Source organism: Cherax quadricarinatus, chromosome 88, assembly GCF_038502225.1.
Source record: "Cherax quadricarinatus isolate ZL_2023a chromosome 88, ASM3850222v1, whole genome shotgun sequence".
In the NCBI taxonomy this organism is placed as follows: domain Eukaryota; kingdom Metazoa; phylum Arthropoda; class Malacostraca; order Decapoda; family Parastacidae; genus Cherax; species Cherax quadricarinatus.
In genome coordinates this window covers 7,835,463-7,861,995 of record NC_091379.1, presented here as the reverse complement: position 1 = coordinate 7,861,995, position 26,533 = coordinate 7,835,463, and the positions used below count along the sequence as shown (strand labels likewise).

At 43.8% G+C, this 26,533-nt stretch overlaps 1 protein-coding gene across 7 annotated transcripts in view; it reads right to left on the bottom strand.

Moving 5' to 3' along the window:
* The window catches only part of Pkn (serine/threonine-protein kinase N), a 792,491-nt gene that overhangs the window by 526,887 nt on the left and 239,071 nt on the right, over positions 1–26,533 (bottom strand). For all 7 annotated transcript variants that reach the window (XM_070103966.1, XM_070103967.1, XM_053790731.2 and 4 more), the window contains 2 exons: positions 18,324–18,492; positions 1,573–1,728 (listed from right to left, as the gene is read on the bottom strand). In XM_070103966.1, coding sequence (XP_069960067.1) covers positions 1,573–1,728; positions 18,324–18,492 — 325 coding nt within the window. The remainder of the gene's footprint in view (positions 1–1,572; positions 1,729–18,323; positions 18,493–26,533) is intronic.

The window sequence follows — 26,533 nt, the reverse complement described above, 5'->3', positions numbered from 1 at the left end:
AAACTATTTATCCAGGCTGAGGGACTGACCACAAAAACTATTTATCCAGGCTGAGGGACTGACCACCTCAAACCTATTTATCCAGGCTGAGGGACTGACCACCTCAAACCTATTTATCCAGGCTGAGGGACTGACCACCTCAAACCTATTTATCCAGGCTGAGGGACTGACCACCTCAAACCTATTTATCCAGGCTGAGGGACTGACCACCTCAAACCTATTTATCCAGGCTGAGGGACTGACCACAAAAACTATTTATCCAGGCTGAGGGACTGACCACCTCAAACCTATTTATCCAGGCTGAGGGACTGACCACCTCAAACCTATTTATCCAGGCTGAGGGACTGACCACCTCAAACCTATTTATCCAGGTTGAGGGACTGACCACCTCAAACCTATTTATCCAGGCTAAGGGACTGACCACCTCAAACCTATTTATCCAGGTTGAGGGACTGACCACCTCAAACCTATTTGTCCAGGCTGAGGGACTGACCACCTCAAACCTATTTATCCAGGTTGAGGGACTGACCACCTCAAACCTATTTATCCAGGCTGAGGGACTGACCATCTCAAACCTATTTATCCAGGCTGAGGGACTGACCACCTCAAACCTATTTATCCAGGTTGAGGGACTGACCACCTCAAACCTATTTATCCAGGCTGAGGGACTGACCACCTCAAACCTATTTATCCAGGTTGAGGGACTGACCACCTCAAATCTATTTATCCAGGCTGAGGGACTGACCACCTCAAACCTATTTATCCAGGTTGAGGGACTGACCACCTCAAACCTATTTATCCAGGCTGAGGGACTGACCACAAAAACTATTTATCCAGGTTGAGGGACTGACCACCTCAAACCTATTTATCCAGGTTGAGGGACTGACCACCTCAAACCTATTTATCCAGGCTGAGGGACTGACCACCTCAAACCTATTTATCCAGGTTGAGGGACTGACCACCTCAAACCTATTTATCCAGGCTGAGGGACTGACCACCTCAAACCTATTTCTCCAGGCTGAGGGACTGACCACCTCAAACCTATTTCTCCAGGCTGAGGGACTGACCACCTCAAACCTATTTCTCCAAGCTGAGGGACTGACCACCTCAAACCTATTTCTCCAGGCTGAGGGACTGACCACCTCAAACCTATTTCTCCAGGCTGAGGGACTGACCACCTCAAACCTATTTATCCAGGCTGAGGGACTGACCACCTCAAACCTATTTATCCAGGCTGAGGGACTGACCACTACAAAAACTATTTCTCCAAGGTTGATGCACTGATTATATCTTTACTTCACTACCACGCCTGCTGCATCTATATTTGACTGAAGAAGCCTACTACTTAAATCAACAACAAAGATACCCAACTGTTGCACATGCGTCTTATGCTACAACTTGTCAGTATTATATACCATTTTCAGCACCAACATTGAAGCGGAACCATCAAGTCTCAGAGTTTCGTCTGTTTTACATCGTCAGAAAATGACTTACATCAAGTCAAGTATTATTTCCACATGACCTGAGGTAACTTACCTTCAAGTGACCTGAAACAACTTTTGACTGACTTACCTAAATTATTACTGAAGGAGGAGTCGAGGGAGGCGCCGCCCTGGCCCTGGGTGAGGAGGATCTGAGAGTCAAGCTCCTGCAGCTCCTGCTGGAGGGCAGAGAGCTTAGAGTTGGCCTCCTTCACCATGTGACTCACGTCTTGTAGGGCACGACGGTCTGTAACGTCAACAAAACAATTACCAAACATAAACAAACTCTGCATTTAAATGACGTACAACAGATAGCAGTGACAAGAAACGTTCAGCAACGTGTGTGTTTTGTACACAAACTCTGCCAGGGAACACTCAGTCAACTGTTAGGTAACTCTGCCAGGGAACACTCAGTCAATTGTTAGGTAACTCTGCCAGGGAACACTCAGTCAACTGTTAGGTAACTCTGCCAGGGAACACTCAGTCAATTGTTAGGTAACTCTGCCAGGGAACACTCAGTCAACTGTTAGGTAACTGCAAGATAAAACTCAGCAAATATAAGCAGACTGCCACACAAACATAAACACAGGAACATTCTAGTTTGAAAAAACCTCACCACAACACTGATAAACTCTTCTAGAAAACAGTCATTAAACTCTGAAGCTATTATAAAAAACTGTGCCACTGAATATACAAGAAAACAATCTTTTCCGCTATTAAACACATTAAGAAATAAAAACTGGAATAAAGACCCAACCAATCAATAAAATGGAGGAAGAATGTACGAGTCTTGGGGGTAACCTTATCAAGTCTTACCTTCAAGGATCACAATGTTTTTATCTCAACTGTAATCAACATAACCTAATTGGGAAGACTCTTCAAAACAGAGGGAGGACTGTGAGTTCTGGCCACGGCTGCAGGACCATGATGGTCATAAAAAACGTACATTGAGAAACTCTAGTTTCGAACCTATGAACGCCGACAAGTAAAGACAGACAGTCTCGATCAGGCTACTAAATGTAATTGAATGGTTATATTATCGCCTTTGGTCAGAGAGACGTGAGGATCATTATATCCGAAAACAAGAGATATCAAGCCAATGATAATACTCCGATACTTATACTCTCAACACTAGAATATTGCCGACCCTTTCCTTTACCTTGCCTCTTCCCACCCTCACTCACTCACTCATTCTCTCTCTCTTTTTTTTTTTTTTTTTTTTTTACACAGGGTTTGACAAGGTTAAGGATCCCTAGCTTTATTGACAAGCTATTTACAGGTTAAGGATTCCTAACTTTATTGGCAAGCTAAGAGCTGTTACCTACATCAGCTCATTTGAAAGCATTTTTATTGTTAAGAGACATACAAGTAGGGAACAGGATGAAGTTGGAGCCATCTGTGGGCCAGCATTTTCATTTGATCAACTGACTTTATCTCGTTGACATCATTATGCTGTACGAATGTGTTCCATACTCGAGTCATCCTGGGTATGTATGATCTCAGATGGAGTGATGTTCTGGAGAAGGGTACAGCCAGAGTGAAGTTGCTGCTTTCTGCCCGTCTTGTGGCATAAAAGCTTGTTTCACGCTGTCCTCGAAGTGGATCCAAGTGTGGTATTTTGACAATATTGGCCTTGTACATAACAGTAAGGCCACCCACATCCCTCCTATGTTGAAGGCTCTGCTGAAATGACGGATCTATCCAGGATGGGTCCAGGCGAGAGATGAGACGTCTTGCTCTGTTCTCTACTCTGTCAAGCAGTCGCAGATGAGAGGGGAGGCAGGCAAACCAAGAAAGTGGAGCATACTCAAGGTGTGAGCGTACTTGCGCCTCGTACAGGATCTTGCAACCCCTACTGTCAAGCAGATGCGAGATACGGCGAAGTGCTGTAAGCTTCCTGGCTGCCTTGTTTGCAAGATTTACAACATGGTTCTTCATGGTTAGTTTGGAGTCAAATTTCACCCCAAGGATATCAACTTCTTCTCCAGGTGCCAACACCCTCCCATTCATCCTTACTACTGCACCAGCATTACCATCATGGTGCCTAGAGACGATCATCATTTGCATTTTCTCAGGTGCAAATGTTACTTGCCATCTATTTCCCCAAGCTGATATAGCTCTCAGCTGGTGATTGATGTAGCTTAGAGCAGCTGGCATTTCTTCTCTTGGATAAGTGAATGTCAGTGTACAGTCGTCTGCATATGCATGTGATTCTGGGATGAGATGAAGAAGGTCGTTGAAGTAGACATTCCATAACAATGGACCCAGCACGCTTCCTTGTGGAACACTTGCCCCAATAGGATGTCTTGCTGATTCCGTTCCATTGAGAACTACACTTAGAGATCTACCATGAAGGTAATCACTGAGGAGACATAGCATAGAGCCTGCAATTCCCAGTGCTTGAAGTTTTGCTAAGAGGCCCTGGTGCCACACCCGGTCGAAAGCGCCAGCAATGTCCAGTGCTACCACACAGCTGACTTTGGATTCATCCAGTGACTGGTGCCACTTAGTGGAGAGGTTTAACAACAGATCAGCAGCAGAGTAACCTTTCCTGAAGCCATATTGACGATCACAAAGTAGTGAGTGGTAGTCAAAAAACTCTGTCATTTGTCTTGAGATTATTGTCTCAAGGATCTTACCAGTGATTGACAGGAGTGACACTGGTCTGTAGTTGCTGATTTCTGCTCTGCTCTTCTTTTTGTGAACAGGGACTACATTTGCCTCTTTCCATAGAGAGGGTCATTTACACTGTACTAGGCAGTGCTGAAAGATGCGAGTTAGAGGTGCTGCTAGCTGGTCTGTACATCTTCTCAACACTCTTGGGCTCAACTTGTCTGGGCCCACAGCCTTTTCTTGGTCAAGCGATTTAAGAAGGAGATGCACCTCCTCCTGCCTTATTGTCACCACTGACAGTTTTGACACATTTCTTGCAGCTAGCCAAGGAGGGTCCCTTGCTGGATCAGGAACTTGCATTTTGGTAGCGAAGTGTTCAGCAAAGAGGTCCGCCTTCTCTTGACTACTAGTAGAGGTGGTCCCATCCTGTCGATTTAGAGGTGGAATGAGCTCATCAGGCAGATAACCTTGTCTGTCCTTGACCATGGACCACCAGGTTTTGGAGCCTACCCTACCTGATGCTAGCTTTCTTTTAGTGTCCACTTCCCATTTAGCAATGGCCCACTCTCTCTCTCTCTCTCTCTCTCTCTCTCTCTCTCTCTCTCTCTCTCTCTCTCTCATTCTTCTTCCCGGAAAAACGCTAAATTAGTGCTAGTCTTTCAGTACAAGTAGTAGTTTGAGAAATCCTCTCTTTCTTCTCTCCCTTCTTTGCCCTCCCTCCTCTCCTGTGCTTGTCCTGTATGTCCCTGAGGTGTGGTGGTGGCATTACTTCAGTCGTTGTTGACGCTGCTGACCCCTCAGTGTATTTTATTGCTGCTGCTTGTTTGTGAGAGACACGAGGCTAGTTGTTCACCACCACTGCTTGTTACGTGTAGCGTAAGAGGCCGCATTCTCTAGCAATTCGTTATAGCTTAAAATTATTGCTGACTTTTTCGACCATGAAGATAATTATATATCACTGAGAGGGGACCTTTAAAGGTGCTTGCCCGATTTTCTTTTTTCTTTCAAGACAAGAGATGCTGAGCCAGTGATGGTATTCTCAAGTCACTTGCTTTCTCCAGTCTGGAATACAACAACACACAAATAACCCGCACATGAGAGAGAGAGAGAAGCTCATAATGACGTTTCAGTAAGACTTGGACCATTTACAGGTCACACTGTAGCAACAAATATATCTGCTCCAATTCCAAATACTGTATTTGAATGAACGTCAGTAGAGCTCTCTCTAGAAAGACGTAGAATTAGGGGGGATATGATTGAGGTGTATAAATGGAAGACAGGAATAAATAAAGGGGATGCAAATAGTGTGCTGAAAATATCTAGCCTAGACAGGACTCGCAGCAATGGTTTTAAGTTGGAAAAATTCAGATTCAGGAAGGATATAGGAAAGTACTGGTTTGGTAATAGAGTTGTGGATGAGTGGAACAAACTCCCGAGTACAGTTATAGAGGCCAGAACGTTGTGTAGCTTTAAAAATAGGTTGGATAAATACATGAGTGGATGTGGGTGGGTGTGAGTTGGACCTGATAGCTTGTGCTACCAGGTCGGTTGCCGTGTTCCTCCCTAAAGTCAATGTGACCTGACCTGACTAGGTTGGGTGCATTGGCTTAAGCCGGTAGGAGACTTGGACCTGCCTCGCATGGGTCAGTAGGCCTTCTGCAGTGTTCCTTCGTTCTTATGTTCTTATTACCACCAACACTGTTTACTACTGATCACTTTTCCCTAGTATTCTGACAAGCAGTAGCTCTGCAAACAAGTCACAGTGTGTGACTTGTAAATGTCACACTCTGTGACTTGTTTGCAGAGCTGCTGCTTGTCAGAATACTAGGAAAAAGTGGTCATTAGTAATCAATGTTGGTTGTAAATGGTCCAAGACGAACCGAAACGTCGTGATAAGCATCTCGCCTATGTGCGAGTTATCTGTGTACTGTTCCAGTCACGGTTGATCAGGCCCTGATCCACTAGGAGGCCTGGTCATGAACTGGGCCGCGGGGGCGTTGATCCCCGGAATAACCTCCAGGTAACCAGGTAACGGTATTGTGCCTTTTTGTTCTTTCTGGAATACTGTTGTATACTGACGACCACCTTCAAGGCGGGCGAGACTGTTGAGCTTAAACCGTACAGAGAACTTTCACAGCTCGTATACACGCTTGAGGTCCCTTCAGCTGAATTCCTTGGAAAGTGAGAAAGATACATCATAATTTACACCTGGAAAATCCTGGAGGGAGTGGCAACATGTCATGACAATACATCATTGCAACATCCTGGCAACACACCATGACAACACAAACTGGCAACACACCATGACGACACACCCTGGCAACATATCATGGCAATACCCAGGTAACAAACACGTACACATACATCTAAGTATATATACACAAGTACAAGTACATAAACAGGAACAGGCATTTACATAACTTGATTTCTGATCATTAAGTGATATAATTTATGTATGTGCATAACAGTGTACTGTAGAAGAATTAACATTTACTGAGCACCAAGGATCTCAATACTGCTGAGAAAGCACGGGTGCTCACTGTACTGTAGAGGAATTTACATTCGAGCGAGCGCCTAAGGACTTTTAAACCTACAGTCTCACTCCACACAAAAAAGAGCCTGTACAACGATGATAAAAACTGGGCATTAGTCAGCCTAACAGTTTTATGGAAAGATGCAAGTGGCAATATAGATTAACATGCCTTTGGAGAAAGATAATTGCTCTTACAGCTTGACCACTGGACAACAAGAACTGGAAGAATAACAAGACAAGTTTCCACACACGAAATTTGAAGTCAACCGTAACTAAGCAGTGTTAGTCCAGTAATACGGAACGACACGAACAACAGAGGGATGATCACAAGTGTGATAATGAACAAGATTCAAAATTCAGCGAGACTTCAATAAGTTACAGTTTTGCAAGGCATTGTCCCAGCACCTTCACTCTTTCTCTCATCCTTACAGCAGAAGAAACAAACAACAGAAGAATGTCACAATAACTTACTGTTGCTGCTAATTCCATTACTACTACTACTACTACTACTACTACTACTACTACTACTACTACTACTACTACTACTACTACTACCAAACCCATCTTCTCCCTCCCGCCTCTTGACCTGTCTTCTCTGCCCTTCTCGCCCAGTATTAACCTAACATTAATCTAAGAAAGGCAAAATCATCGTGGTAAGTCTCCTCCAAAGTGTCGGGTAATTTGTAAACAACGACAACTTCGTCATGCGACGACGATACCACAATAAACACAAAAAATGTCTCCGCAAAAGACTGATATATAGATTAATAACGTATCAAAAGGTTTCATTAAACAATCAAAGGTGATATACAAGATGCGCCATATTGCCACTGTTGTGATGACAGGAGAAGCAAGAGCTGGTGCACAGGAAATAAGATGCACACGCAGCTTTTCATAAAAACGCTGTGGATCTGGGAATATTAATGGCAGACGACTTAATGTTTAGAGCACACTGTGCACTGAGCACATAACAAGGTCAAGCCACTGACGAAGTGTATTCTGAGGGCGCTCAAAATAGAATATGCCAGGCCAGTCATGACACTTTAAAAACAACCACAATACTACACACTACACAAATAATCAGCACATGGGAGAACTTCTGACGATGTTTTGGTCCGACTTGGACCATTAACTAGTCACACAAGTGTGTATGTAACTATTTAATGATCTAAGTCGGACCGAAACGTCGTCACAAGTCTCTCCCATGTACGAGTTGTGTGTGTATTATACCAGTTACAATACTGTACCTTTTATTCTTTAACCACAATACTATTCTCTCCTCTCGTAGTATTCCATTTAAAACTACTCATCCGTTATAAAAGCTACTGTGTGCTCTCATTTTTATGGTGCTCGGTAACTGCTCTCTAAACTACAACTCTCTCGTATCATTCTTCTATGTTATTCTTAATGTGAACGTCAGTATATTAGTCATGTTTTATACATCATTTTTGTTCAATTTGGTCGACGTTAATATACATTTGCTATACCTTTGATGAGTTTCGAGGTTTTTCCTTACTCCCTTAGCCCGGCCCAAGGCCAGGCTTGACTGGTGCTTGCCTGGTCTGGGACCTGGCCGCGCAGACACTAACCCCAGAAATCGTCCCCACGTAAACTAAACCTTAAGAACAAAACGGCACAATACCGTAACTGGAACAATACACAAATAACCCGCACACAGGGCCCAGTCCAAGTCTAACCGGAATGTTGTCGTAAGCTTCTCTCTCCTATGTGCGGGTCGTGTAAACTAAACCTACATAGCTTATCTGGTGGAGAACGTTAAGTGGGAGAGGGAGAGAAGGCAAAGGAAAGAGAAGGAGATAAAGAGCATAAGGGCTGGGGTACAGGAATAGAGGAAGAGAGGTGGGAAGGAGTATAAGGGCCGGGACACAGTAATGAAAAGAGGAAGTGGGAAGGAGTATAAGGGCCGGGATACAGTAATGAAGAGAGGAAGTGGGAAGGAGTATAAGGGCTGGGATACAGTAATGAAGAGAGGTGGGAAGGAGTATAAGGGCTGGGATACAGTAATGAAGAGAGGAAGTGGGAAGGAGTATAAGGGCTGGGATACAGTAATGAAGAGAGGAAGTGGGAAGGAGTATAAGGGCTGGGATACAGTAATGAAGAGAGGAAGTGAGGAGTATAAGGGCTGGGATACAGTAATGAAGAGAGGAAGTGAGGAGTATAAGGGCTGGGATACAGTAATGAAGAGAGGAAGTGGGAAGGAGTATAAGGGCTGGGATACAGTAATGAAGAGAGGTGGGAAGGAGTATAAGGGCTGGGATACAGTAATGAAGAGAGGAAGTGGGAAGGAGTATAAGGGCTGGGATACAGTAATGAAGAGAGGAAGTGGGAAGGAGTATAAGGGCTGGGATACAGTAATGAAGAGAGGTGGGAAGGAGTATAAGGGCTGGGATACAGTAATGAAGAGAGGAAGTGGGAAGGAGTATAAGGGCTGGGATACAGTAATGAAGAGAGGAAGTGGGAAGAAGTATAAGGGCTGGGATACAGTAATGAAGAGAGGAAGTGAGAAGGAGTATAAGGGCTGGGATACAGTAATGAAGAGAGGAAGTGGGAAGGAGTATAAGGGCTGGGATACAGTAATGAAGAGAGGAAGTGGGAAGGAGTATAAGGGCTGGGATACAGTAATGAAGAGAGGTGGGAAGGAGTATAAGGGCTGGGATACAGTAATGAAGAGAGGAAGTGGGAAGGAGTATAAGGGCTGGGATACAGTAATGAAGAGAGGAAGTGGGAAGGAGTATAAGGGCTGGGATACAGTAATGAAGAGAGGAAGTGAGAAGGAGTATAAGGGCTGGGATACAGTAATGAAGAGAGGAAGTGAGAAGGAGTATAAGGGCTGGGATACAGTAATGAAGGGAGAAGGTGGGAAGGAGATAGGAAGTGAAGAAGGCAGTAGAGACGGGGTAAAAAGTTGCAGTTCACCCAGACATACACAAGCAGCAGACAACACGCACGCCTGCTAGCACGCACATTCACCAACTTAAAAACAGTCACACGCAAACACTGCCACTACAAAGTGCATCCCTCCAAACCCCCCCCCCCCTACACACACACCAAGGCACACTCATGGTACACCTTCAACAGAAACTATAAGACCAAAAGGTGAGAACTCAGTTATGTCAATCAAAGTAGTTCAGGAGATGGGGACAACTGGAAATAAACTGGTGAAACACACACAGGGCCAGGAGCTATAACTACTCGACCCCCTGCAACCACAAATAGTGAGTACACACACACACACACACACACACACACACACACACACACACACACACACACACACACACACACACACACACACACAAAATAAACTAAGGGGCATGTCTTATGAGGAGAGGTTAAGGGAAATCAACCTAACGACACTGGAGGAGAGGAGAGATAGAGGGGACATGATAACGACATTTTAAATACTGAGAGGAATTGACAAGGTGGACAGGGACAGAAGGTTTCAGAGATGTGACACAGAAACAAGAGGTCACAACTGGTAGTTGAAAACGCAGACGAGTCACAGAGATGTTAGGAAGTACTTCTTCAGTCATAAAGTTGCCAAGAAGAGGTGAGTACACACAAACACACACACAGTAACATCTGGAGGAGAAAAAGCTCACAGAAACCGCTAAAAAGTAAGACTAAGTATTACCTCAAATTTGCCACTTGACGCGCATATATACATAACGTCACCGGCAGCAGCACTCTTAAATTTAACCTTACAAACTTAACTGGCTCTTCACACACATAAAAGATGTCAGTAATCATTCGGTCGATTACATATCTTTATCATATTCCTGATGAAGTAATTTCTCCACAGATTGTATAAAATACTGACAAGTTGATGAACAAGACACATGTGAAACATTTGGGGATCTTTACTGAACAAGCGGGATGTTTCTCCAGTGAAGATAACCAAGTATTGTACTGTGTTTCATTCATTACAAAGCTTTCTCTTAATATGACAAAAGTGATCCCTGTCTTGACAGTCACTTGTCATATCACCAACTCGTAAAATGACAGGTCAATTTTACAGCCATCTATTTACATTCAAAATACACATGCATTTACTTTCCTGTGTGTTTCTCAATAGTACTCAAGTTTTTAATTCATTTCCAAGCTAGGAAGTCTGGTCTAAGACCGAACCTTGGGGAAGATAATCCCCACAACCACTAATGAAGAACACAGCCTGCGTTCTACCACTCTCCTATGATGGCTACGGTACATCTGTCCACTCAATAAACACAACATCGTCTTGTTGCGAGTTTTCTGAATAAATACACTGAACATCTGTGTCACTTACAAGAGGATGCTGGCTTACACTGGTATTAAATACTTGTGAACACAGTCTAACACTTGTGTCACACGAGGACGCTGGCTTATACCGGTGTTAAATACCTGTGAAAACTGTCTAAAACTTGTGTCACTTACAAAAGGACGCTGGTTTACACACTAGTGTCACATGTGTTTGCTTGTGAACGCAATCTAACACTTGTATCACATATTTGTGATCAACATCAAGTCGGTCTCAGACCACGACTCATAAACTGGAAAGGAAACACGGAAGGAATACAATGTATTAAGAAGCACAGAGGAAAATCAGGGTAAGTGTATCGTGAATATCTAAGCAAAAGTTTGTAATGTTAACCTGTCATCCTGCGCGTTGATGACACAACATTAGCAATATACTCAAGTCTGTAAAGAGATTTAGTTTCACTCACATGACAGGACGGTAGTGCCTCTCTGGCTGTTATTATTATTATTATTACAAGTGATGATGCCTCTACTTATCCTAATATTACTGCCGCTACAACATCTACTACTACTGGTACTACTATTACTATTACTGTGGTGGTACTCAGCCATAAGCACTGCTATTAATGACATACAGTGAAGTGTCCGGCTTAACCACCACCCCGTTATGCACCACCACCACCCCAAGGACCACAACCACACCACCTGCTGCTGCTTAACCACACCACCATGCTGGGCTGTCGCCACTGCTCTTACATTTATAACACGGCTGTTATCTCAACCCTCCCCCCCCCCTACACACCCGTTACAGCAATGCAACAACAAATCCACCTATGGTGTTATCTCCTGAAATAAATTCCTGAGTTATCTATCAAATTATTTCAATTTTTTTCTTCATGTGGCATGGTCAAGGACTGGCCACGGGGGCGTTGACCCCCGGAACACCATCCAGGTAGACCACATGATTCCCGTGGTAGCTTCACCGAGCTATTCCGTACTGTCAAGACTATTCTCAGTATAACTAGTATTAAACTGCTACTACTACTATACTACTACTACTACTGCTACTACACTGCTGCAGCTGCTGCTGATACTACTACTACAAATGTCATATAGAAGAGTGTAAGAGTACAGTGCTGATTTACCCACTTCGTTAAGAAATATATACCACTACCACCACCTCTAAAAACTGTCGCTATTAATACCAGCAGTAGTAGCTCTGAAGACATGCCTCCGCCACCACCATCACCGCCACCACCAGCAGCAGCTCTAATGACAGTCACTACCAGTATCACCACCACCAGCACCAGCTCTAATGACAGTCACTACCAGTATCACCACCACCAGCACCAGCTCTAATGACAGTCACTACCAGTATCACCACCACCAGCAGCAGCTCTAATGACAGTCACTATCAGTATCACCACCACCAGCAGCAGCTCTAATGACAGTCACTACCAGTATCATCACCACCAGCAGCAGCTCTAATGACAGTCACTACCAGTATCACCACCACCAGCAGCAGCTCTAATGACAGTCACTACCAGTATCACCAGCACCAGCAGCAGCTCTAATGACAGTCACTACCAGTATCACCACCACCAGCAGCAGCTCTAATGACAGTCACTACCAGTATCACCACCACCAGCACCAGCTCTAATGACAGTCACTACCAGTATCACCACCACCAGCACCAGCTCTAATGACAGTCACTACCAGTATCACCACCACCAGCAGCAGCTCTAATGACAGTCACTACCAGTATCACCACCACCAGCAGCAGCTCCAATGACAGTCACTACCAGTATCACCACCACCAGCAGCAGCTCTAATGACAGTCACTACCAGTATCACCACCACCAGCAGCAGCTCTAATGACAGTCACTACCAGTATCACCACCACCAGCAGCAGCTTTAATGACAGTCACTACCAGTATCACGACCACCAACTATGATATTGTCATCTCCATCACCAACTTTATTGTATCTCGCAGCATCACCCACACCTACGCCCGCACTTACTCCCACTGCCGCCTTCACACCGCCAGTAACATGAGTATCTTGTCTCACACGTCAAGACTGTTACTTCAGCACATACACTCGCCCAATCACTTCAGCATACATGTCAAGACATTCACTTCAGTAAACACACATGTCAAGGCGGTCACTTCAGCGAACATACACGTCATGTTATCCTAAACACTCCCTGAGAACGCACACTACACAACATATAATAGAGAAGGAAGGGGAAAGGGGCTAGGGGACTTGTCTTAAAGCTATTATTATTTTGATAAGGGGGCTGATAGAATTTAGGGGGCTTCGGCCTCCCTCTGCTCACCTTTGGCTCAGCCCCCTCTGTCTTACTTGTATTTTCAGCACCTGCTCAAGGCTCGACATTAAGATAAAAAGAGTCAAGAAGTGTACAAGAAAATAGTCCTGGAGGTATGAAGAAAAACTCTAAGAATCAAACTTGGCGACCTTAGAAGAGAAACGAGCTAGGGAAGATATGATCACAACGTGCAAGATACTACCAGTTACTAACTGGGAGAGCAGCTACGACAAGAACTAAAAATTCAGATGAGAGGTAATAATGTTAAGAAATGTTTTCAGCCTAAGAGCAATAATAAATTAGGGTGGTAAATGGTTGATGAGATTTAAAGCCTGTCTACTGTACTTGGATCATTAAGACTGCACGTAACCTTCTCACCACCAGACAAGAACACTTTAAACCCTCAAAAACGGATTAAATTAAACTCTCAGCATTTATACACTGAGAGAAATATAATTCTCGTTGTATATATTTCACTAATCGTGGCCCACAGATGGCCCCAACTTCATCCTCTTCCCTATTTGTACATCCCTTAACAATAAAAAGGCTTTCAAAAGGGCTGATGTAGGCAACAACTCTTAGCTTATAAATAAAGTTAGGAACCCTTAACCTAACCTTGAAAAACCCTGTGTAAAAGATAGATAGATAGATAGAGAGTGAGTGAGTGAGTGAAAGAGAGAGAGAGAGAGAGAGAGAGAGAGAGAGAGAGAGTGAGAGAGAGAGAGAGAGAGATGAGGGGGGTATTGAGGCAAGGAAGGTACAGGTAAATAGCCAGACGTTAAGGTAACGAGACAAGAAAGAGTTAGTACAACATAACGAATGAATGAAAATTGCTGTGTACAAGCCTGTCCCTTCCCACTACCACTCCCCCCCCCTCCTCCTCTCTCTCTCTCTCTCTCTCTCTCTCTCTCTCTCTCTCTCTCTCTCTCTCTCACACACACCAAGACAATGAAGGAGGAATCAAATGCTTGCTCTCCCTGCCTCCCCACAAGAGCACAGTGGCAGGCAGCATGTGCCTCACACAGTGTTACTCACCACACACACCACAACACACCATCCTTCTCACTCTTCACTTACTTTCTCTTAGCCACAATTTTGACCTACCTACCTACTATTACACTCTTATTGTTCTTCCTTAAAACTTCAAGAACCACAAATAACTCAACACTTCCTTCAACCACCACTCTACCTTAACACTTCCTTCAACCACCACTCTACCTTAACACTTCCTTCAACCACCACTCTACCTTAACACTTCCTTCAACTACCACTCTACCTTAACACTTCCTTCAACCACCACTCTACCTTAACACTTCCTTCAACTACCACTCTACCTTAACACTTCCTTCAACTACCACTCTACCTTAACACTTCCTTCAACTACCACTCTACCTTAACACTTCCTTCAACTACCACTCTACCTTAACACTTCCTTCAACTACCACTCTACCTTAACACTTCCTTCAACTACCACTCTACCTTAACACTTCCTTCAACCACCACTCTACCTTAACACTTCCTTCAACTACCACTCTACCTTAACACTTCCTTCAACTACCACTCTACCTTAACACTTCCTTCAACTACCACTCTACCTTAACACTTCCTTCAACTACCACTCTACCTTAACACTTCCTTCAACTACCACTCTACCTTAACACTTCCTTCAACTACCACTCTACCTTAACACTTCCTTCAACTACCACTCTACCTTAACACTTCCTTCAACCACCACTCTACCTTAACACTTCCTTCAACTACCACTCTACCTTAACACTTCCTTCAACTACCACTCTACCTTAACACTTCCTTCAACCACCACTCTACCTTAACACTTCCTTCAACTACCACTCTACCTTAACACTTCCTTCAACTACCACTCTACCTTAACACTTCCTTCAACTACCACTCTACCTTAACACTTCCTTCAACCACCACTCTACCTTAACACTTCCTTCAACTACCACTCTACCTTAACACTTCCTTCAACTACCACTCTACCTTAACACTTCCTTCAACTACCACTCTACCTTAACACTTCCTTCAACTACCACTCTACCTTAACACTTCCTTCAACCACCACTCTACCTTAACACTTCCTTCAACTACCACTCTACCTTAACACTTCCTTCAACTACCACTCTACCTTAACACTTCCTTCAACCACCACTCTACCTTAACACTTCCTTCAACCACCACTCTACCTTAACACTTCCTTCAACTACCACTCTACCTTAACACTTCCTTCAACTACCACTCTACCTTAACACTTCCTTCAACCACCACTCTACCTTAACACTTCCTTCAACTACCACTCTACCTTAACACTTCCTTCAACTACCACTCTACCTTAACACTTCCTTCAACTACCACTCTACCTTAACACTTCCTTCAACCACCACTCTACCTTAACACTTCCTTCAACCACCACTCTACCTTAACACTTCCTTCAACTACCACTCTACCTTAACACTTCCTTCAACTACCACTCTACCTTAACACTTCCTTCAACCACCACTCTACCTTAACACTTCCTTCAACCACCACTCTACCTTAACACTTCCTTCAACTACCACTCTACCTTAACACTTCCTTCAACTACCACTCTACCTTAACACTTCCTTCAACTACCACTCTACCTTAACACTTCCTTCAACTACCACTCTACCTTAACACTTCTTTCATAAACTACCACTGTAACTTAACACTTCCTTCAACCACCACTGTAACTCAACACTTCCTTCATGAACCACCACTGTAACTCAACACTTCCTTCATGAACCACCACTGTAACTCAACACTTCCTTCATGAACCACCACTGTAACTCAACACTTCCTTCATGAACCACCACTGTAACTCAACACTTCCTTCATGAACCACCCACTGTAACTCAACACTTCCTTCATGAACCACCACTGTAACTCAACACTTCCTTCATGAACCACCACTGTAACTCAACACTTCCTTCATGAACCACCACTGTAACTCAACACTTCCTTCATGAACCACCACTGTAACTCAACACTTCCTTCATGAACCACCACTGTAACTCAACACTTCCTTCATGAACCACCACTGTAACTCAACACTTCCTTCACGAACCACCACTGTAACTCAACACTTCCTTCATGAACCACCACTGTAACTCAACACTTCCTTCATGAACCACCACTGTAACTCAACACTTCCTTCATGAACCACCACTGTAACTCAACACTTCCTTCACGAACCACCCACTGTAACTCAACACTTCCTTCATGAACCACCACTGTAACTCAACACTTCCTTCATGAACCACCACTGTAACTCAACACTTCCTTCACGAACCACCCACTGTAACTCAACACTTCCTTCATGAACCACCACTGTAACTCAACACTTCCTTCACGAACCACCACTGTAACTCAACACTTCCTTCACGAACCACCCACTGTAACTCAACACTTCCTTCACGAACCACCACTGTAACTCAACACTTCCTTCATGAACCACCACTGTAACTCAACACTTCCTTCATGAACCACCACTGTAACTCAACACTTCCTTCACGAACCACCACTGTAACTCAACACTTCCTTCATGAACCACCACTGTAACTCAACACTTCCTTCACGAACCACCACTGTAACTCAACACTTCCTTCACGAACCACCACTGTAACTCAACACTTCCTTCACGAACCACTGTAACTCAACACTTCCTTCATGAACCACCACTGTAACTCAACACTTCCTTCATGAACCACCACTGTAACTCAACACTTCTTTCATGAACCACCACTGTAACTTTATTCTGAAAATTATTGTATGGGGTCCTCCAAGTCCTGACACACAACCTCCGTCAACACTGTGGACCTGAATTAATCTTCTAGTAGAAAGGTTAAGTTCCTACATCTTCTGCCCCACAGAAGCGACCTGGTTGACCAAACTGTTGCTTCTGCCTGGCACAGGGCAAGGCTCCGAGCATACGAAAACTCTTGAAACCATCAAAGGTAAGAAGTAGCACGCAATTTCATCCATAACCGCAGCAAGGCGATTCGATTTTAACCGGCCCCTTACATTACCTGTTGATGGCTTCCAAGGTCACGCCCCTGGAGCAAGGTCCTAGCCCTGACCGTCTTACTGGCTTGCTTAGTTATGGACACCGCAGGTAAGCGTCTTATTCTTTCCAACATCTTTAATTTTCTTCCTTCTTTTAAATTTCTCTTTTGTTCTTATGTGACAGCTCTTATTGCTTCCAGCTTCACTTCTACGCGACTCTTGCTGAACAAGTTTTGCCACCTTCCTTCTCTGAATTCCTCAAATTCATGATCATACCCGCCTCTTACTTCAACAGCTCATTCTTTCTACTAAGTCACACGTTAATGATGCCTTCTTTGATCAGTTAACCTATCTGGATAAGCAAATCTCAAATTCTGAGCCGCTAAATGCCCTGGTAAATCTGCGAGAGGTATCCTAAAACCACCACTGGTAAACATCAGAAGCCTTCAAATGCCGTAAAACTGGCTCTGGCAAACATTCAAATTCTAAATGCCCTAAAATTGGACATGGTAAGATTCAAAAGTGTCCAGAATCATAACACTGACAGTTTAACTCTCCTGTGAATAAATGGTTTAGAAAGCCGACAAATTGATAAATGAAACACTTGTGCAACATTTGGGTATCTTTATTCTGGAAACGTTTCTCCAGCCAGTGGCTTCTTCAGTCAACTGAAGACAAAGATGGAAGATGAGGAGGAGTTTGAGGTAATCAGTCCCTCAACCTGGAGTCGATTCCAAACTGAAGGACTGATTACCAGAAACTGCATCTCATCTTACACCTTTCTCTTCACTGAACTGAAGCCACTGGTTGGAAAAACGTTCCAGAATAAAGATACCTAAATGTTGGAAAAGTGTCTCATTTATCAACTTGAATTCTCATAATTGCCCGAGGAACAAACTATGTCTGGGAGTTACGCAACAAGACTGCCCTACAAACAACCTGAAAGCACCAGTGGCGGGTCATCATCTAAGACCCGCGTCAGGAAACACGTGTCCTGTTTCCTGACAAATCTTACCTAACCTAACCCTGGTAATCCCTTGCAACAAAGGTAGGTGGAGATGTGTCGTACCTGTTGTGACTCTGCGGAGGTTTTCTGCACCTTCCTTGATCTTGAGTTCCTTGCGGATCTCTTTTCGGATGTGTTCCCGCAGCTCCTCCAGCTTCTGCCCCAGTGTCGCCTCCCCCAGCTCCGCCTGCAGCCCATACTTGTGGGTCAGCTCCTGGATGATCGGCAGACCCTGCACACACAACAAAACTACACGTTAATATTGATGACCAATAAGAGAGGCACAAGCCCAAGTGAGGAGGATGGGGGTGGCAGAGATGGAGGGAGGGAAGATGGGAGGGGAGGGAGGGAAGATGGGAGGGGAGGGAGGGAAGATGGGAGGGGAGGGAGAGAGATAGGTAAGAGGTAGTGGTTGTTTTGATATTTACATAGCGCTATGACAGCAATAAAAATAAACAACACACACCATAAAAAAATACAAACATAAATAAAAGTCAATAAAATTATATACGTACTATCATAGCAATGTGTGTGTGTGTGTGTGTGTGTGTGTGTGTGTGTGTGTGTGTGTGTGTGTGTGTGTGTGTGTGTGTGTGTGTGTGTGTGTGTGTTTTAAGCAGTGTAATATAAGTCATACCAGGTCTCTGGTGTAACACTTCACCAATATAAAACTGAACACCCAGGTATTAACTGAAGAACACCCAGGTTACTGTGTCTCGACCGATATTTAAATATACTTAATAAGACATTCTGATTATATGTATTTATCCATATCACCAAAATACATTCAAAACATACAACTAAAAATAATCTACATCCCAGACTAAATCACATGAACCCCATTAAATTGCCCACCCATCATCTCCATTCCCCTCATTTCCGGATAGCAAAGGTTAAAAGTACCTCTTCAAACCTCCCGCTCCCCAATTTCCAAATCCCCATTTCAGACTCACCCCCCATTACCATACACTAAGTCATACATCCATTCTGAGAACCCGGCAGTCTCCAAGCTGATACAACCTCCTTTAAAGAACAGAAAGGCACAATACTGTGACTGGAACAATACACAAATAACCCGCACATAGAAAAACTCACGACATTTCGGTCCGATCTGGACCATTAACTAGTGTGTTATAGCCTCCTTCCCCCACCACCTACTCTCCGCTACCGAGCGTAGGTCCGTTTAGATTTAGACATAAATATGCAACTTCTGGGTCTCTTTACTTATATACGTGAACATATCTCTATGTCCATAAAGCCACTGGATGGCGAAACGTCTACAAGTGAAGCCACCCAGATGTTGCACATGTGTCTAATATCATTATCTTGCCGGTACTGAATACCAGTGATAAACAAGTCTGGTGACCTCCTGTACCTTGCCCTCGGTGTCACGTACTGAATACCAGTGATAAACAAGTCTGGTGACCTCCTGTACCTTGCCCTCGGTGTCACGTACTGAATACCAGTGATAAACAAGTCTGGTGACCTCCTGTACCTTGCCCTCGGTGTCACGTACTGAATACCAGTGATAAACAAGTCTGGTGACCTCCTCTACCTTGCCCTCGGTGTCACGTACTGAATACCAGTGATAAACAAGTCTGGTGACCTCCTCTACCTTGCCCTCGGTGTCACATACTGAATACCAGTGATAAACAAGTCTGGTGATCTCCTGTACCTTGCCCTAGGTGTCACGTACTGAATACCAGTGATAAACAAGTCTGGTGACCTCCTCTACCTTGCCCTCGGTGTCACGTACTGAATACCAGTGATAAACAAGTCTGGTGACCTCCTCTACCTTGCCCTCGGTGTCACATACTGAATACCAGTGATAAACAAGTCTGGTGATCTCCTGTACCTTGCCCTAGGTGTCACGTACTGAATACCAGTGATAAACAAGTCTGGTGACCTCCTGTACCTTGCCCTCGGTGTCACGTACTGAATACCAGTGATAAACAAGTCTGGTGACCTCCTGTACCTTGCCCTAGGTGTCACGTACTGAATACCAGTGATAAACAAGTCTGGTGACCTCCTCTACCTTGCCCTCGGTGCCACATCTCTCTCAAACACACTAACAATAATTTACCAATATAAAACACCTCCGTTGGCATTTGATACGTTACAGAATCAACACAAAACTTTATCTCTAACTCAATCCATCTATTTCCACTTTGTAAACTACGGTTTCCAGAGAGCCAAACCTAGTTGTACCATGTATTAGTGGGTACAAAAACACTACTACGGTTTCCAGAGAGCCAAACCTAGTTGTACCATGTATTAGTGGGTACAAAAACACTACTACGGTTTCCAGAGCCACGCCCAGTTGTACCATGTATTAGTGGGTACAAAAACACTACTACGGCTTTCAGAGCCACGCCCAGTTGTACCACATATTAGTGGGTACAAAAACACTACTACAGTTTTCAGAGCCACGCCCAGTTGTACCATGTATTAGTGGGTACAAAAACACTACTACGGCTTTCAGAGCCACGCCCAGTTGTACCACATATTAGTGGGTACAAAAACACTACTACAGTTTTCAGAGCCACGCCCAGTTGTACCACATATTAGTGGGTACAAAAACACTACTACAGTTTTCAGAGCCACGCCCAGTTGTACCATGTATTAGTGGGTACAAAAACACTACTACGGTTTTCAGAGCCACGCCCAGTTGTACCATGTATTAGTGGGTACAAAAACACTACTACAGTTTTCAGAGCCACGCCCAGTTGTACCATGTATTAGTGGGTACAAAAACACTACTACAGTTTTCAGAGCCACGCCCAGTTGTACCATGTATTAGTGGGTACAAAAACACTACTACGGTTTTCAGAGCCACTCCCAGTTGTACCATGTATTAGTGGGTACAAAAACACTACTACGGCTTTCAGAGCCACGCCCAGTTGTACCATGTATTAGTGGGTACAAAAACACTACTACGGCTTTCAGAGCCACGCCCAGTTGTACCATGTATTAGTGGGTACAAAAAAACTACTACGGCTTTCAGAGCCACGCCCAGTTGTACCATGTATTAGTGGGTACAAAAACACTACTACGGCTTTCAGAGCCACGCCCAGTTGTACCATGTCTTAGTGGGTACAAAAACACTACTACGGTTTTCAGAGCCACGCCCAGTTGTACCATGTATTAGTGGGTACAGAAACACTACTACGGCTTTCAGAGCCACGCCCAGTTGTACCATGTATTAGTGGGTACAAAAACACTACTACGGCTTTCAGAGCCACGCCCAGTTGTACCATGTATTAGTGGGTACAAAAACACTACTACGGCTTTCAGAGCCACGCCCAGTTGTACCATGTATTACTGGGTACAAAAACACTACTACGGCTTTCAAAGCCACGCCCAGTTGTACCATGTATTAGTGGGTACAAAAACACTACTACGGCTTTCAGAGCCACGCCCAGTTGTACCATGTATTAGTGGGTACAAAAACACTAATACGGCTTTCAGAGCCACGCCCAGTTGTACCATGTATTAGTGGGTACAAAAACACTACTACGGCTTTCAGAGCCACGCCCAGTTGTACCATGTATTAGTGGGTACAAAAACACTACTACGGCTTTCAGAGCCACGCCCAGTTGTACCATATATTAGTGGGTACAAAAACACTACTACGGCTTTCAGAGCCACGCCCAGTTGTACCATGTATTAGTGGGTACAAAAACACTACTACGGCTTTCAGAGCCACGCGCAGTTGTACCATGTATTAGTGGGTACAAAAACACTACTACGGTTTTCAGAGCCACGCCCAGTTGTACCATGTATTAGTGGGTACAAAAACACTACTACGGTTTTCAGAGCCACGCCCAGTTGTACCATGTATTAGTGGGTACAAAAACACTACTACGGTTTTCAGAGCCACGCCCAGTTGTACCATGTATTAGTGGGTACAAAAACACTACTACGGTTTTCAGAGCCACGCCCAGTTGTACCATGTATTAGTGGGTACAAAAATACTACTACGGTTTTCAGAGCCACGCCCAGTTGTACCATGTATTAGTGGGTACAAAAATACTACTACGGTTTTCAGAGCCACGCCCAGTTGTACCATGTATTAGTGGGTATATAAACAATATCAGAAGTACTGAAGATGTTCTCTCTGCAGAGCTTTACCAAGACAATCTAGTCAGCTGGCTTGATCTCTACACGGAGCGAAACGTGGGAAGAGCTTGTTCAGTACACGTTTCCTACAGCACCTGCTACGTTGTTTCGCCTCACCCAGCATCCAGCTTCGGTGACCCGAATAAAAGTCATAAATACAGAGTCAGATGGAAAAAACTCAACTTTAACTAGAAAAAGTCCTCGAGGAAGACAAAAATTATAATTATTATTATTATTATTATTATTATTATTATTATTATCAATATTATTATATGACTGGTTAAAACCGTGTGTGTCAATGAAGTGAAGGAGTGGTGGAGGCTTGATCCTCCTTGCACCAAGAGAGTGAAACACTACTCTTGCAACAGCCAGGCTTCTCAACTTGCAGGTAAGCAACATGGAATCCTTGCTTGCAGACACAGCATAAATATGTTGAGGAAATGTGTGTCTTCAGCACCACATGACCATAACACAAGCCACACCTGCAAGCAATGGTGCTCTTAAGAATTATACTAATGTTCTTTGTTATTAACGTGTACGTAGGTGTACAGTGTAGGTGTACTGTGTACAGTGTAGGTGTACTGTGGTGTACAGTGTAGGTGTGCATGACCATAACACAAGCCACACCTGCAAGCAATGGTGCTCTTAAGAATTATACTAATGTTCTTTGTTATTAACGTGTACGTAGGTGTACAGTGTAGGTGTACTGTGTACAGTGTAGGTGTACTGTGGTGTACAGTGTAGGTGTGCATGACCATAACACAAGCCACACCTGCAAGCAATAGTGCTCTTAAGAAAGAATTATACTGTTCTTTCTTATTAACGTGTATGTAGGTGTACAGTTTAGGTGTACTGAGGTGTGCGGTGTGGGTGTACAGTGTAGGTGTACTGTGGTGTACGGTGGTGTACAATGTAGGTGTACTATGGTGTATGGTGTAGGTGTACAGTGTACGTGTACAGTGTAGGTGCACAGTGTAGGTGCACAGTGTAGGTGTACAGTGTAGATGTACAGTGTAGGTGTACAGTGTAGGTGTACGGTGTAAGTGTACAGTGGTGTACTGTGGTATACGGTGTAGGTGCACAGTGTAGGTGTACAGTGTAGGTGTACAGTTTAGGTGTACAGTGTAGATGTACGGTGCAGGTGTAGTGTAGGTGTACAGTGCAGGTGTAGTGTAGGTGTACAGTGTAGGTGCACAGTGTAGGCATATAGTGTAGATATACAGTGAAGGTGTACATTGTAGGTATAGTGTAGGTGTATAGTGTAGGTATACAGTGGAGGTATACAGTGTAGGTATACAGTGAAGGTGTACAGTGTAGGTATACAGTTTAGGTGTACAGTGTAGGTATACAGTGTAGGCATACAGTGTAGGTGTACAGTGTAGGTGTACAGTGTAGGTACAATGTAGGTGTACACTAAGTGTGCGGTGTATTATTATTATTATAATCAAGGGGGAAGCGCTAAACCCGTAGGATTATACAGCGCCCAGGGGAGGGGGGATGTGGAAGGCATTCAGGCTTAATTCGGGGAACTGGAGCACAGATCCAATTCTCTAAATCAAGAGCCCCTCACCAACATCAAGGAACCTTCCATGAGGGGTAGTGTGCGGTGTAGAATGTAATGTTAGACTAGAAAACGCCTCCCCCCCCCCCTTCTCTCTCTCTCTCTCTCTCTCTCTCTCTCTCTCTTCCTCGTTAATAAGACACTTTGCCTTTTGTGTGTATACTCACCTATATGTAGTTGCAAGGGTCAAGTTTTAGCTCCTGGCCCCGAGTGAGGTATAAACAGAGGTAGGTGAGTGTGTGTACTCACTTATTTGTGGTTATAGGGTCGATTCACACGCACAACGTGCGTGTGTGTCCTAAAACTCACGGGCCAGTGTGTTAACCACTGGACAAGTTGCCTCTAATAAAACTCATCTAACAAGGTATATTTTTATATACCATAGGGATGTTAGCATGGACCACCTCTGTTACCACAAACGCAAGCTTTTAACAGGCGAATCCCACACCGAGATGTGTTTGCTATCGTGTTAGTGCGATTTCGTAAGTCTGGATCAAAACAATGTTACCTCTAAATAATTACTAGAACATGAAAATCATGGGACAAGTGAATCAAGATAGATTCAATTAACAATTAGACAAAAATATTTGAAGTATATAAAGTGTATCATGCTAGGAAACACCAGCATAACCCTCCACCTTGGCAGATAACAGAAATACCACCAACCCTCCCAAGAAACTCTTCATGCACAATCTTAATCTTCGTAAATTTGTGACCTGGGTAGTCTGGAACACACAGGGAACCTGTGTGGGTTATGGTTAACCAGCCTGATGGTGCTTTAACACACAAGAATATCAGAATTAATAACTGGGCTTCCATATAACAAAATGAGCTGTTTGTCGTAGTTGTTGCTCTCAAGCTTATGGAAGCAACAACTACACAATTTGTCTCTATCTTCATTACTTGCTCTAAATACCCTCAGATGAAACATTCTTGTGTATAAAGCCAGACACAGATATTCGTCACCTTCTTTTTCCATGTTCCACGTTGTAGTTGCCTTCAAACTGAGCCATAGTTCACTGGCCACGGCGATGGAGCGAGTTAATCACCTCTGTTGTTTAGTGGTATGGGAAGTATTATTCCCTGGTCACCACCGGTGTGCTACAGTATGTGCGCGAGGCAACCATCACTAAGGACAATAGATGAGCGCTTGTCTTTGTAAGTTTTTATGCGCCGGCGACTGTCACAGGCGGGTGGAACAATAACTCAACGAAAATGTGGAACATCGAAAATAGTTGCTGTATATTTTGGGGCTCTTCTGTACACACACTGCTTAAAAAAATATTTGCAAATTGCTGAAAAATATTTTAAATTAAAATTTTGTCAATTCCGTCTCATATAGGCCTCTGAAAATATAATAAAGTCGATAATTTTGGGTAAACTGTCATAATAAAGATAATACTGAATATAATTTTGCTTCTCAAGCCAACTTAAAAACAATGAAAGAACTAGCAAACAAGAAAAGTACAGATAGAAACTAGCAGATCCATTGCCCATAATAATGAAATGTGTCAAGCATGTCTATGGGGAAAATAACAAGACCAGTAGACTAGGATGTTGTCACTGCTGCACTAAGGACGATCTTGCAGTACCCCTGTGTATGGAGATGTTGATCTTGCAGTACCCTTGTGTATGGAGATGTTGATCTTGCAGTACCCTTGTGTATGGAGATGTTGATCTTGCAGTACCCTTGTGTATGGAGATGTTGATCTTGCAGTACCCTTGTGTATGGAGATGTTGATCTTGCAGTACCCTTGTGTATGGAGATATTGATCTTGCAGTACCCTTGTGTATGGAGATATTGATCTTGCAGTACCCTTGTGTATGGAGATATTGATCTTGCAGTACCCTTGTGTATGGAGATATTGATCTTGCAGTACCCTTGTGTATGGAGATGTTGATCTTGCAGTACCCTTGTGTATGGAGATGTTGATCTTGCAGTACCCTTGTGTATGGAGATGTTGATCTTGCAGTACCCTTGTGTATGGAGATGTTGATCTTGCAGTACCCCTGTGTATGGAGATAGTGATGACATGAAATGTCAAGTGTGTGGACAGACACGGGGCCACACACTGGAACACTTAGTGCCTAACATCCATTAAGTAAAAAGTTTAAACAAACGGCACAGGAAATGGCCCATCACTTCAATGTTAATAACATCTGAACTCTTGAAATTGTATGCACATTATTACCCGTCTAGATCAGGGTTCCCCAAAGGGGTCAATATCGACACCTAAGGGTCAATGGGACTATCAAATAGGTCGATCAATGCCAGGGGGATCGAAGGGGATCAGAGGCGTGCTTTGCGTTGCTTAAAGTGACCTTCCACCCTCCCCACTGTCTCTGTCATCTCTCCAAAATCAGGAAGGATATCCTCAGTACTTGCCGTACTGAGAGAACTCCGTTACCTCACACTGTTGGAGGCCCAATATATTATCAACACCCAAAGCTATACTTTTTATGAAAATATCCATTACTATTATTCGTAGTACTCTTTAAGTAATAATATGATTGTAAACAAACCACGGTACGAGTGGCTTACATATTAGCCTGGAGTTTCAAGACTCACTGGCCATGGGTTCTAACCCCACCC